General features: G+C 36.0%; 2 protein-coding genes across 2 annotated transcripts; one reads left to right on the top strand and one right to left on the bottom strand.

Moving 5' to 3' along the window:
• The first annotated feature begins 395 nt into the window (after positions 1-395).
• Positions 396-10386, top strand: LOC128157393 (galanin receptor type 1-like). Its single transcript, XM_052819911.1, has 6 exons — positions 396-872; positions 5315-5436; positions 6274-6397; positions 6831-7033; positions 7174-7300; positions 9785-10386. The coding sequence occupies exons 1-6, from the start codon at positions 594-596 to the stop codon at positions 10121-10123; spliced, it is 1194 nt and encodes a 397-aa protein (XP_052675871.1). The 5' UTR covers positions 396-593; the 3' UTR covers positions 10124-10386.
• A 337-nt stretch (positions 10387-10723) lies between these two features.
• On the bottom strand, positions 10724-14424 carry LOC128157392 (fibrinolytic enzyme, isozyme C-like). The gene is made up of 7 exons (XM_052819910.1): positions 14332-14424; positions 14028-14071; positions 13249-13415; positions 12124-12205; positions 11744-11918; positions 11350-11498; positions 10724-10916 (listed from the first exon to the last, which is right to left on the bottom strand). The coding sequence occupies exons 1-7, from the start codon at positions 14363-14365 to the stop codon at positions 10764-10766; spliced, it is 804 nt and encodes a 267-aa protein (XP_052675870.1). The 5' UTR covers positions 14366-14424; the 3' UTR covers positions 10724-10763.
• Positions 14425-14533: the final 109 nt, after the last annotated feature.

The following is a 14533-nucleotide window of genomic DNA, read 5'->3' on the forward strand; positions in this document are numbered from 1 at the left end:
AATGCAATAGCATATGTAACATTTAAAATAAAAACAGCACGCCTGTTGCTTACCTTTGAAGAACATGAAATCCTAGTACAAATGAACACTTTCTGCTCGGAAACATTCAGGCTTTACAATTTTTCTTGACTGCACGTTTGATTCAGACCAGGCGGATCTATGGTAGTTATAGTGTGTCTCAAGATATTTCTTTACATCATATTTGGACGATTTGCAATGAAATACCTGTGAAAGAAGTAAAATTGAAACTTTTGTGAATCGTGGATATCATGGGACAGAGTAGTATCTTCGCTTTATTTTGCCTAAACAGTATATCCCGAGGAGGACTTTTATAATTGAGTAAACTTCTTTTAATCAATATTTATCTTAAATCTCTAAATGGAGAACCAGCAAATCTAATGGTTCCGTTAAATTGTTACATCAGCAACATGCGTCGAACATTTCTAATGTGAACTTCATAAAAAGGTTGGATGCAAAGTGCACTTTGTACGGAGGCTCAGCACGAGAGCAAACCCAGCGTAAAGTTTGTCATTGCAGCGTAGAGGAGGGCAACTTACACCGGTGGTTTTTAACTTGTGATATATCTTTTAACAATGAATGACACATCCGAAGAAAGCGTTGATGTGTTGGTCTCTTATGACGATTTCAACTATACCTACAGTTACCAAGACAGCCTGGACTGGCTACCTCTGAATGAACTGGTACCCTGTGTAACATTCTACGTCATCATTGGACTGTTGGGAATTACCGGGAATTCTCTGGTCATTATAGTCATTTTGGCGCTCCCCAGGACGAGGAATATAACTAACCTGTTCCTGTTGAGCCTGGCCTCGGCAGACCTATTGCTCGTACTTGTTTGTGTTCCAATCAAGGTAGATCATTCAACAATTTTTAAATATAATAGTGCCACGTATGATAGTCGAGTAAGTATGAAGAAAGATCGCATAAATACGCATAGTATTACTCCTTTAAAAAAAGTTGCATTTTGATACTTTTATTTAGTTTGAAGATTATTTTCTAAAATTCTATTAATAGTAACTGTTCTAGAAATGTTAATTTTTTTTAAAACAGTGATATCATAAACAAATACCGTTATTTCATTTGAGGCTTTACCAAATGACGGTAAGCTTAGGCGCTCATGGCTATTTCACAGTGAATCTGGGGACTAGTCTTTTTCGCAGTTTGTTCAGTCATTCTGTTTTTCATCGTTTTACAGACTTTTATTCATTATGATTTGACTAATTGATTTCAAACCTTATGTGTAGTTTCCTAATGTTGCCCTTTTTGGATAAAATATGATGTAGTGATGGAAGAAAGCCGCTGGGAAAACGGTGGTTCCTGTTTTTGTTCTGTTTAACCTCTTGTGGATATTATGATATTGGACCATGGCTCAACTCGTTTAACCATGGCGGGCTGTTATACATGTATATATTTAATCCGACGGACGGTAATGGTAAAACCCCTTGTAAAGAATCCTATAGGTACAACGTAAATTAGTTCGAAATGACGTCATTGAATCATTATTCTACTAACGTCTGCGTTAATACGTCACATTCGGGGTGTTCATGGATATTTCTACTCAAAACATTAATATTTTGATGGTTTCTACGCAAAAACCCAGTTTTTAAGATTTGATGCAAAAGCTTTGAATTATCCTTTTTGTATGCATAAGTATATAAGTACTTTAATATATATAAATATAAAATACTTATAATCAAAGCTTTACCTAATTATTGTCTTTACACGAGAGACTACTTTTTAAAGAAAATAATATCAACATTAGGAACAAACGTTTGAAGTTTATGTGATTATTGAAATCTTTTAAATTTGTTAGCAATTTTGCATTGCTTGAGATATTTTTGTTTGTTCAACATTATAAAAAGAAAAGTTTCATTCGGTTTTCTTTATTGCTATTTTTGATATCATTCATGACATAATTTGCAATTGCAATGGAGATCATTTTAATGATGTAATATTATCTAAATCCCATTGCAATGATGATTGTTTGCCGACATAACGTCTACACACTGGTCTAACATAAATTATATTTAAACAAAAATAGTAATATATAGACCAAGGACTCAACCTTGAGATAATCCAGGATTTATATACGTGTATCTACAGAAGATAAAGTTGTTTTAACTGTTCACTGTTGCTTAAGTAGCTTATTATCCATTTAGGAATTCGAAGAGATTGTTATTTATTTTGTTAGTCGTAAATCAGAAGCTAAAAAATACAAAGCTTTTTATATAGATACCAAGCTAATAAGTTAAATATTGTTGGAGGGTAGAAATTATACATGTATTTTGAAATGATCAAACCAGTATGAAACTGATACAGCTCATCTGAATCAAAGCTTTCTGATAAAAAAACAATTTATCAGTAATCTGTTGTTAACTTTTTCACATTTTTGACTTCTAGTTTCTCTAGACCTCCGACTTCTAGTTTCTCTAGACCTCCGACTTCTAGTTTCTCTAGACCTCCGACTTCTAGTTTCTCTAGACCTCCATGTACTGGGTTAATTTGTCAGAAACATTATAAGCCTTGGTAATGTGATTTCGAATTTCAAATGAAAGATCCTGTCTATATCTCTTTAAAAGTGAATTAATAAAAATAAAAATAGTTTTTGATAACGTATCTTTACAGTATTTATCTCTTTATTAATACCATGGTTTCCATGCAGAACCTTTAGTCTTATTCACAGAAATTATGTCAAATTAACACTTACCCTTCATGAAAAAAACATAAGTACATTTTAACTTCCCGTATTAGATGCATAAACGCTATCTATCTATTATGATATATTAAAAAGATTAACCACGAAAATTTGCTTGGTTTTTGTCAATGGCAAACTTTAAAAACTCAATAAAACATTTTATTGATGAATTCGATAGGATTTGGCTCAGTCTGTCCCAAATACAGTCAAGTCATGGAACTCTTGTACACTAAAGATAGTTAGGTTAAGTCAGTCCTAAATACAGTAAAGTCATGGAACTCTTGTACACCAGTGGTAGTTAGGTTAAGTCTGTCCCAAATACAGTCAAGTCATGGAACTCTTGTACACCAGTGGTAGTTATGATAAGTCTGTCCCAAATACAGTCAAGTCATGGAACTATTGTACACCAGTGGTAGTTATGATAAGTCTGTCCCAAATACAGTCAAGTCATGGAACTCTTGTACACCAGTGGTAGTTAGGTTAAGTCTGTCCCAAATACAGTCAAGTCATGGAACTCTTGTACACCAGTGGTAGTTAGGTTCAGTCCGTCCCAAATATAGTCAAGTCATGGAACTATTGTACACCAGTGGTAGTTATGATAAGTCTGTCCTAAATACAGTCAAGTCATGAAACTCTTGTACACCAGTGGTAGTTAGGTTAAGTCTGTCCCAAATACAGTAAAGTCATGGAACTATTGTACACCAGTGGTAGTTATGATAAGTCTGTCCTAAATACAGCCAAGTCATGGAAATATTGTACACCAGTGGTAGTTAGGTTCAGTCCGTCCCAAATATAGTCAAGTCATGGAACTATTGTACACCAGTGGTAGTTATGATAAGTCTGTCCTAAATACAGTCAAGTCATGAAACTATTGTACACCAGTGGTAGTTATGTTTAGTCGGTCCTCAATAAAGTCAAGCCACGGAACTCTTGTACACCAGTGGTAGTTATGATAAGTCTGTCCCAAATACAGTCAAGTCATGGAACTATTGTACACCAGTGGTAGTTATGATAAGTCTGTCCCAAATACAGTCAAGTCATGGAACTATTGTACACCAGTGGTAGTTATGATAAGTCTGTCCCAAATACAGTCAAGTCATGGAACTATTGTACACCAGTGGTAGTTATGATAAGTCTGTCCCAAATACAGTCAAGCCACGGAACTATTGTACACCAGTAGTAGTTAGGTTAAGTCTGTCCCAAATATAGTCAAGTCATGGAACTAATAGGAGCTATCAGCATTTACAGAATGACAATGAGTAATATCTATCATTATTTTATTATTTTGCATATCTGCATAACAAAAATTAGATAGCGCCTCGTCTCCCCTTAACAATGAAGTGCTATTTCGCTAATTCATGCTGATATGAGGTAGCAAGCATTGCAGAAAAATATGTAATTTTTTTCTACAATTATGATCGCTACCTTCATAGCCTGCATTTATCATCAAAGGGAGCATTTTTATTGTATATATTTATATCTTTCTTTTAAGAAATTAATGAATTGATCAAAAAGAGTAAGACAAAGTAACTAAATTGTTGTTTAGTATATCAGCACTCTAAATGGAAAAAATAGCCAAATAATTATACTTGAGTATGACGTCATTTCTTACAGTCCGCGGTTTTTTTTAAGTTGCTGAAAGTTTTGATATAAAAAATATACAATGTACAATAAACTGAGTAGAACTGGATCGTTTATTAATTACTTAATGGGGAAAAAACTAGATATGTATTTTTTTTTTTTTCATTTATTAATTTTCTTTCCTTCTTTCGTTTTTATATTTTAATTTTTAAATCAACCCTTTAAGGTTTTAATGGTCTAAACCAGGAGAGATTTTTGTACAATATATAAACCAATTTGATAGATCTTCCATTGAAGCTTTGGCTAGTTCTACGAAAACTCTCTTTCTGTGCTGGAGAGGTTAATGGGTTGGATACTCATTCGCAGCAAACCTAGTACCTATACGACAAGTATGATTTATTTCGGTTGAACTGGGTTAGGGTTAGGGTGAACGGGAATAAAATTATTTTTTTGTGTGGAAGCACCAATAGTTGTTAGGGGCGTGGGTTGAAGGTTTTGATGGGTAATTAGGTCAAATTCTATTGTTCATGCTTTGCACATGAAAGTTTACTTTAACAGGTTATAAATAAATGTCGATTCAGTACCTTATAAATGCTTAATGCGTGGTAAATTATTGACCTTGAGCCATTACGACAAATTGATTGTAAGATTGATAACTTTTAGAAGTGTTGTGTGTTTGGTGTTGAAGATTATATTGGAGTGATTTTCTGCAATTCAGTAAACGAAATTGCAATTATTGTTTAGTTGTTTATTGTTATTATGAAGTGCATCAACAACCCACCCCTCAGTTTTATTTAGCTTAAAATGGTTTTAAGAATTGTGAATAGTAATTGTTCGATTCCCCTCGCGTTTTATTTCTGGGTTTTAATACACCGGCAATTCGCTGCTTCACGAGAAATACCGGACGTTGCTATCAATGCAGTGGTTCTGTCCCCACAGCAAGTAAATTATTCTATGGTACATTAATTAACCCTGTTTACATACGTACATGTACAACCTAGGCGTCCTCTGTTTCAGTGCGCCACCTTTTTCTCCTACACGTGGCGGATGGGCGCCTTCCTGTGTATCTTCACCCACTTCACTCAGACTGTCTCCATGGTGTGTTCTGTCATGACCTTGACCGTGATGAGCATAGAGAGGTAAAGGTTACACTCAAGTAAAGCGATTGTCACACCTCGCGGCACGGTACCAATGTATGAACAGTACGACAAAATATATATTTAATACTAACAGATAAGTACGACCTATACATAAATAGAAAAGAACCATAAGACTTAATACTTTAAATGTGGGACAAGGAAACATTGTATTTATGCCTTTTTGATAGGATTTTTATGTCAGTATATCTACTGTACAACCGTCGTGTCGTATACGTTGAAAACACGCAATGTTTGTAGAAATTGATCATAACAAAATAAAAGTACAGAAATATGGTTTAATTGATAAATGGCTAGGAGCAGAAAATAATACATGTAATTTGATTGTGGAAAATAAATGCTTCGATTTTTAACTTTTAATGCGCGCGTGGCCATAAAACATTTAATCTAGCTTTGATCTAGGCTGCCTAATTAAGTTCTGACGAAAATAAATGATAAATTGAATGGAATCTAATTATTAAAAAGACATTTCTACATGTTTAAGAAAAATAATTAAATATTGATTTTAAAATCGTTCCTTTTAAATATCATTTCGTGACGATAGCATAAATGATGTCTTTGAGAAATGTGTTAATTAAATTTCCTTTCAATTTAGTTCAAGCAAACCGACATGTTTATTTTTATTCGCAGGTTCTAGGGTTGTAATACGACACCATTATTTTTTGTGACGTCATGCCTCTCGAGACAGTTACTTCGCATATTAATGAAAATAAAGACTATCTATACCTTAGCCGTATCATGCTTTATCATCTTTCATAAACCAATAACTGCGTGATAAATATGACTTACTGTACTCATGATGACCTACTTTTGCTGCAGGTTTGTGGCCATCGTGTACCCTCTACGTGCACGGTCCGTCTGCACGGTTCGTCACGCTAGAGTTGTCATTGGTGTCATCTGGACACTCTCCTGTGTCCTCAGTGCTCCTGTACTTTACATTCAGGCAAGTTCACTGTTCATTATTCCTCTATGTCCGAGACCAGTGAGAGACCAGTTCAATATACACAAGTCCACTTTAGTGGCGTCCATTGCTTTACATATTCCTGCTGCTCGTTTAATGTAAATTTGTTACTTTTAGATTAAAAACTTGCCTTTTTCATTTAATTTTTTTGTGTGATGTCGAAATAATTTGTTACATACACCATTTCTATGACATTATGAAAACAAAAATACAACGACAACTTAGAACTGCTTTTACGGACCTGGTATACTTGGTATACATGCATTTGATGAAATAAAGGTTAGCGATCAATGTAACGGGGTCTACCTACTGAGACATCGACTCCTTATCTTTGCCCATTACAAAGTATTGGCAATATTATCAAAGCCCTTATATCTAATTTAAAAAGTCATGTTTATTAAAAAATCTTTTTCAGGACCTAAAAGAAGTGGGGCATCAAATCAAGGCCTACTGGTGTATAAAGACGGCCCAGTCCCCCGTCCACAGCCTGCTGTTTGAGGTCTACATGTTTGTCATCCTGTTCATCGTACCTATTACAATCATGGTGATCTCGTACAGTCGGATATCTCACGAGATTTGGAACGTATCCTCCAGGCGAGCATCGCTGTCAGCGAGAAGGTTGGATTGCACAGCTCGCGTTGAACATGTTTAAAATTAAATTATTTAATTATGCCTCTGTGAATAAAGTAATAATCTTTTTATTTGCCATGTTTTATAAACAATTAACAAGCCGATTCTTTCCTTCGAAATTATTGTAGACTTGAAGAAGTTAGAATAAGGTCAAAACGTTATTCGAAAGAAAATGGCGCCTCGCAAGAACTGATAACGAAAAAGCGAATAAATGACGCTCAGATCATATCTAACGATGCTAAAACAAGAAAACAGGTACGGTCTTATATGTGGTACCCATACCGCCATGGACTGCATGCTATGTTACAACGCACTTTGAAAAATAACGCACTTACACAATTTTACAAGTTTGAGACAAAATCAACGTGCTTTATAAAACGGGGAAATGTTTTCAAAGTGCGTTACCACCATGCTACGGTTGTCATCATGAAATTTTAAGCCAAATATTAAATTTAATATTAAAAAAATAACCAAACGAAGACCTTTTATAACTCACTGAACTCAATTGAGCTTTTCTGATCAAAATTCATCGTTGTTGTCAATTCACATTTTTATCTTCTTTTCCATAACCACTGGGTCAAATTTAATCAAACTGGGCTCGAAATATTCTTTGGGGAAAGGCTTTCAAGTTTGTTTGAACGAGAACCATGTCCACGTTAAATGGGAGATAATTTAGAATTATTGAAAACTTTCGAAGTTTGTCAAATCATGATCCCCAGGGCTAGGGTTGGGCTATTGCAATGGGTGTTCAAAGTTTTTATAGTAATATGCAGAAACAAATCTTTAAAATCGATTTGCCAATAAAGCTGTTACCTGTGTGGAAGCATACTCAAGTAGTGCAGATTCAAGTTTGTTCAAATCATACTCATTAGGCATAGGGTTGGACCACAATGAGAGTCAAATTTATTTTATATAGGAATATATAGAGAAAAATCATTTAAAAACATTCTTCTCAAAAGCCATTTGATGAGAAAATCTGTAACTTGTATGGCAGCATCCTCAGGTATGGTGGATTAAATGTTTTTTTTTCAAATCAGGACCCTAGGAGTAGGATGGGGTCACAATGGGGGGGGGGGGGGGGTCGAATTTTTACAGAGAAATATTTAGAGAAAAATCTTTAAAAATCTTCTCGATTAGTCAGAAAACCTGTAACTTGTGTGGAAGCACTCTCAGACGATTTAAATTCAAGTGTATTAAAATCATGATCGCTGGGATGGGGTGGGGCACAATGGGGGTTGTGTTGGAATTTTTGTTGGGAGTTGATTTTAATCAACTCTCCTATGCACTTACTCGGGCAAAACGAAAGTGAATCAGTGTTTGGACCTATGCACAAATCAATTATACCGCTGACAACACTTAATTCTTGAAAATAATCGATAAATCCGATGCTATGTATTCTGAAGCATTGTTTTTCAAGAAAACTTATTTCTTAATACCATGAAAATAGTAAGATTTTAAATTGTACAAACAGTTTAGATATTTTTTAAAGTCGTATGTATTCCTACGCTTGAGTTCAATGTAGTCTCGTTCAACCAGACGCTTGGCTTGGCTGGCTCCGTTAATATCCGACAAAACAGAGTCTCTCTTGCTTGTCGGAGATAAACGGAGACAGCCGAGCGTTTGGTTGAACAAGACAAGAGTTCAATCTTGAGGGATCCATACAATTTCTCAGAAATATTTCGATTACTGATACTACTTGCCATGCAAAATCACATATCGTTGATTTTGAATGAATGATAATCGATAAAATCAACCCCCGTCAGTACTTCAGTACTTTGATATTGAAATAAGTAGAAAAAAACTTTTGAATATTTTATTCTCAAAAACAGAAACATTTAAAGGTGCTCAATGATTAACTTAAGAATATGCATAAAAATGTGAAAATCTTTATAAACAAGACATTACATGATACTATGGTAACTTGTCTAGATATTTTGTATTTTAATTCTATAAAGATGATCTAATCTTTTCTGATCTGTTACTGCTATTGTGGCTCAGGTGAGCGATGTGGCTCTTGGGCCTCTTGTTACAATTTTCATTGAACTTAAAAAACAATTTGATGATTGTTATGAATGCGATATTGAACCGTAGGGAACAACCTTTTAAGAATGGGAAACATGCTGAAACATTAGTGATGAAGCGATGAAGTCAGACAGTGTATAAAATGATTTATCACCCGCTCTGTTACTGAGCGAAATGTTGCACCAAGTCTTTTATTTGTTACTCTTACATTTATTTCATGATCATCGTTATATCTCTAGAACTTGTAAAAAGGTTATCGTTACGTAATATTTCTACAAGAATATAATTTGGTCATCAAAACAAATCGTTTTTGATTGTGTTATATTCTATCACAAAGACAAATTGAATCTTTGCGTTTAGGAAAACGATATTTAAACCAAAGATATACGTTAGAGAAATCGTTAGCATTACTGAATACAATTATTCTTCATTTTAAGACCACATAAGGTTCGGGAAATCTTATTTGATCAGGGAATTTGGTTTCAATTATATTCATGGATCACAAAACTGATTTCTTTTTTTGAAACAATTCACAAAATGAAATTAATTTCGAACATCACATCTTGTTCATAGGGTCATTGTTTATGCGTATCCACGAATCAGTGAGCTTTATCAAATTTACCAAAACCGAAAATATGAAGAAACCACAGTATTACATAAGCATGAATAAGAAATCATCGACATATTTCTGTAGTATTTCTTTTCTATTGTGTCCAGGTCATCCTTATGCTGATAGTCATAGTACTATTCTTCTTCTTATGCTGGGGGCCCATACTTCTGAACAACTTATTGGTGGCCTTAAATGTCCTGGATAAACTGAACATAGGCTTCCTGAAGCCGATGAGGATGGCCTTTCACCTCTTGTCCTACTCTAACAGTTGCGTTAACCCCATTGTCTATGGCATCATGTCCCACAACTTTAGAGACCGTTTGCGGAGGACCCTGTCTAGAAGAGCGACCAGGAGCCGCAGTCTGACGGCCACAAGTACATTTCAAAGCAGATCGTCTACAATGAGGCGTCGGCAAAATTCAAACTACAGTAAAACACGGTTATAACAAAGCCTCTGGGACGAGCGACTTTGATTCGCTGTAAACGTTATTCGGTATATCCGATAAGTAATAGTACAGTCTTCGCTGTAATCGTGTTTTCGATGTAGCTATGTTACATATTTATCATTATGTGACTGTAATGTGACTGGCAACATCCGGGTTTCATCATCTCATGGATTCATACCTCATTCAAAGGAGGTCCACTCTGATTGACTTTTGTGACAAGTTTTAGTAAAGCCCTGACACATTCTGCGGGAGGCATCATGACACTGTTGTACGCATTCAAATGTCAACGTCTGCGAGCAACCTGATACACGATACCTTGTGTTTGTTCAGAAAATTGACATGTATGAGTATTTTTTTGTAAAAGATTTTATTCAATGTGACTTGAGTTAATCAGGTGACATGTTGTTTTGCTATTGGTCATTTTTCGTAGCTTTTTCTTAATCTACCTAGCCAATTTCGATCGGAAGGTTATTTAATTTAAATAAATTCTAAATTGTTTGTCGATTGTTTGTTTATAATTGAGAACTGACCGAATGGTAGAACTCAAAAATAAGTTTTGGTCTTCTTATAAGTCAATCAAAAACAAAGAACACCAGCCTATCGGGTCGTCTCCGAATGTTTAATGACGTCACAGTATACATCAGATGGAGATTGATATCCAGTCCAGATAGTTGGAGACCCTGACGCAGACACTGGGGTAGTCGCCGCTACAGGTCTGTATCCCCCAGGACATGACCCCCACCAGCTTGTACTGACCGTCCTTCATACAGACATACGGGCCGCCGATGTCACCCTACAAAAGCGGGACCATTAATAGCTATCCGATAACTTAAAATGTGCACTGATTAGAATGTATGACAAACAGTAGTGTTTGGTACTAAGGGAACCATGAAGGACTTCATAAAAACCGTGTAAGATTAAATGATATTACTGAGAGATTAATTTAAGTGGACGAAAGAGGGAGAAAGAAGGAGAGAAATTATTGCCCAGTGTTTATGACTAAGTGTACTTACACTACAAGACGACTTTCCTATTTCATTAGAGAGATGTGTCTGTCTAGTGTAGTGGTTTCTAGTGTACTTACACTACAAGACGACTTTCCTATTTCATTAGAGAGATGTGTCTGTCTAGTGTAGTGGTTTCTAGTGTACTTACACTACAAGACGACTTTCCTATTTCATTAGAGAGATGTGTCTGTCTAGTGTAGTGGTTTCTAGTGTACTTACACTACAAGACGACTTTCCTATTTCATAGGTACAGACATGGTTGTCCAGTATGGCGGCGCTTGGAACGTTGTTCCATTGATTGACACACTGTGTGTTTCTTATATTGGTCACTTGGGCTTCCATCAAAACGTCAGAATATCCGGAACTACCTGATTGACAGAACACAAGCATGCTTGTAAAATAAATAAAAACAACTACTCCAGACATTAATTAATTATGTTTACTCAGTATTAGTAATGGTTATTAATACATGTAGTACTATTTGAATGTAATATTTATCTGGGAAGCTTCACCTCCACTTTCACACTATTCATCTATACCAACTCACTTATTTACTTTTTTGTATCAACTCTTGCTATCAAAGATAAAGACAACACTTAATACAGATTACTACCGGAAGTCCTTCCCCATCCCGTCATCCAACAGTCGGGAAGATTGGAGAAATCCTCAGTCTTACTGGACGGTAGACTGGCGATCTGGATGGACCCACCGGCCAGGAATGGCGTCTGGAGTTCAACAAGAGCGATGTCGTTCGGGAATCCTGGAGAGCTACTGCCGAACTGGGGATGCTACAACAACCAGCCCTTAACAAATTTAACAACTCTAATAATGTATTTAACCCTGCAATTATTTATTGGAAAGGTAAATAAGCGGCTAACCTTGAGCTACTCTGCAATTAAGATACCGGAGTTTCCGGATTTTAGCCTATTCCATTCCAACACCCCCCCCCCCCCCAATTACAGTTAGTTCAAAAGACAGTTTACATTCTCTCACCACAGTCACTTTAGATATTCCTGATGTCATCCCGCCTTCTGATATCCTGTTCATTCCTGCCGCAACTCTCAAAGACGAAATGCTACAGAAGAAGCGCATACTAAGTCAGGAAAGTGAAGTGTTTGCACATATATGTACTTAAAATAACAAATTGGTAACTATGCACACTTTATACGCTTTAATATGTCGCCTTGACATCAGGATCCGTTTCTTATCGAGATGGAAGTTTTACCTAACCCTGGATGCAAGTTAACTCTATGTTCGACAAAACACACTTTATTGATTTTCCTTTCCCATATTAGAGACAACACTGGTTTCACCTTAGTAAAGCACTCTGATTCGAACAAGTCAAGAAATAAACAGATATCGGGACAATCTGATTTTACCCGAGACCGGACACACACAGTTTACCGAGTTAAGGCATGCACTGAAAACACATCTAAGTGAGACCGGACAAACCGATTTTACCTGAATCTGGGCACGCTAATTTTATTTATGTTCAAACATGCAATTATTTAGCCTTAACTTACTGATTTTACCTGAGTAATTACACACTATTGTACCATAATACTGGAATACCACTGATTTTACCTCGACTTACCAATTTTTACCCGAGACCGGACACATTGATTTTACTCGAGTCCCGGCACACTGATTTTGTTTAAATCGGCCACAGTGGTTTTATCTGAGTCCGTACACACTGATTTTACTTATATGTTCGGACATGCAATCATTTAATCTAAAACCAAGCATACCTATTCCTGACATATATTTCTTGAGTCCGCACATGCACTTATTTGATAATTTTCTGGACACGCTGTTTTTCCTTGAGTGCGGAAATGCACAGATATCATTTAATATTATACGAGTACAAACAAACCTAACACATTGATTCTACCCGAGTCCAGGAACGCTAATTTTATCTGAGTTCTGACTCACTGAGTTAACCTGAGCCCAGAATCACGGAGCTAACCTGACTGAGTTTTACGTGAATCCGGACAAACAGGTTCTACCTGAGTCCGGACACTTTGAGTTTACCTACGTTCGGACACCTGAGTTAATTTGCCTAAGTTTAGACACACTGAGTTTACCTACAATTCAAGTCCTGACATGCACTGAGTTTACCTGAGCCCCGACACACACTGAGCCGCCGTCAGGACCACGTTCTGCTGGATGAGCGTCCCCCCACAGATGTGTCGCCAGGTGTTACTGTAGTCATACTGTATGGAGACCTGCCACCCCCACTCCCCGGGGTCCGCCACCTGTCCCCCCACAATCCGGCTCTCTGAAAGCTTCACAAGTTCGGTGGAATATTATAAAGGCAGTACGTTTTTTGTTATACATGTATGCATCACATTTTAGAATATAAAACGCAGTTTGTATGAAGGAACTCCGACCTTCAGACTGATTGATTTCAAAGTTTTTTTGTCATCCAAATAATAATAGTAATGGCTTTTCATTCATAATTCATAAATTAGAATTGTCGACAATTGCTTTAAACAGTTATTTTTCCCAAATGAATTGTTATGGAACATATATAAAAATGGAAATATGATGAAAAACGTTTCATTGGAACAGCTAGGGATTGTTGATCATTTATAGTAATTCAAATAAACACTAAATAAACATTTAAAGATTATTATAACCTCCTATTCAAAATTAAAGCATAATATTTAAGAGTTATCGAACATTGTTGAGGATAGAACACCGTTAATTTATGAGGCTAGGTGTCCAACAAATTATGATCAAATCTTTGTTGAAATGTTACGTATGATGATTTTAACGATAGAAATATAAATATCTCGTTATAGAGCTCTTCTTATTAACGAGATGAATGTAGTCTATAAATGGCCACAACCACTGAACCCTCTTAAAGAGATCTGCTATGACTGTAAATTGTTTACCTCATTTTCGCTTGGTCTGCATTTGACACAGAGCAGAAATAAAGCTGAAATAATACAAAATCTTGAACACACTTGTATAAAGCGCAATAACTGGTTCAGGACTTTAAAAGGAAATATTTTCCCCGAACGAGATCATAGGGAATAAAAATATACATGTATACACACATACATGTATACAGCTGCCTACATACATGTATATATATCTACAACAGCCTATATGCATGTATACATACACACATATACAGCCCTTATATACATGTATACATATACAACTACATACACACCTAAATAGCTGCCAACATACCTACAGACAAAGCGGAGAACGCCGCCCGCATCATGTCGCTTATTCAATGGTCAGAGAAAACCAGTCTAAAACTATTTTTCAGCATGTGTTGAGTGGTAGGGGTAGTAAAACGGTCTAGATGTTAGCAGATGTTTGTTCACAAGCTCCTTCACGAACACAAAAACACGAATCTATCTTTGGATATTTTTTTGGTACTAGCTAT

The sequence above is a fragment of the Crassostrea angulata genome, chromosome 7, assembly GCF_025612915.1.
Source record: "Crassostrea angulata isolate pt1a10 chromosome 7, ASM2561291v2, whole genome shotgun sequence".
Classification (NCBI taxonomy): domain Eukaryota; kingdom Metazoa; phylum Mollusca; class Bivalvia; order Ostreida; family Ostreidae; genus Magallana; species Magallana angulata.

Coding starts and splice junctions, on each gene's coding strand:
- LOC128157392 (XM_052819910.1), bottom strand. CDS start 14,365: ATGATGCGGGCGGCGTTCTCCGCTTTGTCTGTAG. Junction 11,919..12,123: donor GAATATCTAAAGTGACTGTG/GTGAGAGAATGT, acceptor TGGTTGTTGTAG/CATCCCCAGTTCGGCAGTAG. Junction 10,917..11,349: donor TAGGAAAGTCGTCTTGTAGT/GTAAGTACACTA, acceptor CCGCTTTTGTAG/GGTGACATCGGCGGCCCGTA.
- LOC128157393 (XM_052819911.1), top strand. CDS start 594: ATGAATGACACATCCGAAGAAAGCGTTGATGTGTTGGTCTCTTATGAC. Junction 6,398..6,830: donor CTCCTGTACTTTACATTCAG/GCAAGTTCACTG, acceptor AATCTTTTTCAG/GACCTAAAAGAAGTGGGGCA. Junction 7,034..7,173: donor GCATCGCTGTCAGCGAGAAG/GTTGGATTGCAC, acceptor AAATTATTGTAG/ACTTGAAGAAGTTAGAATAA.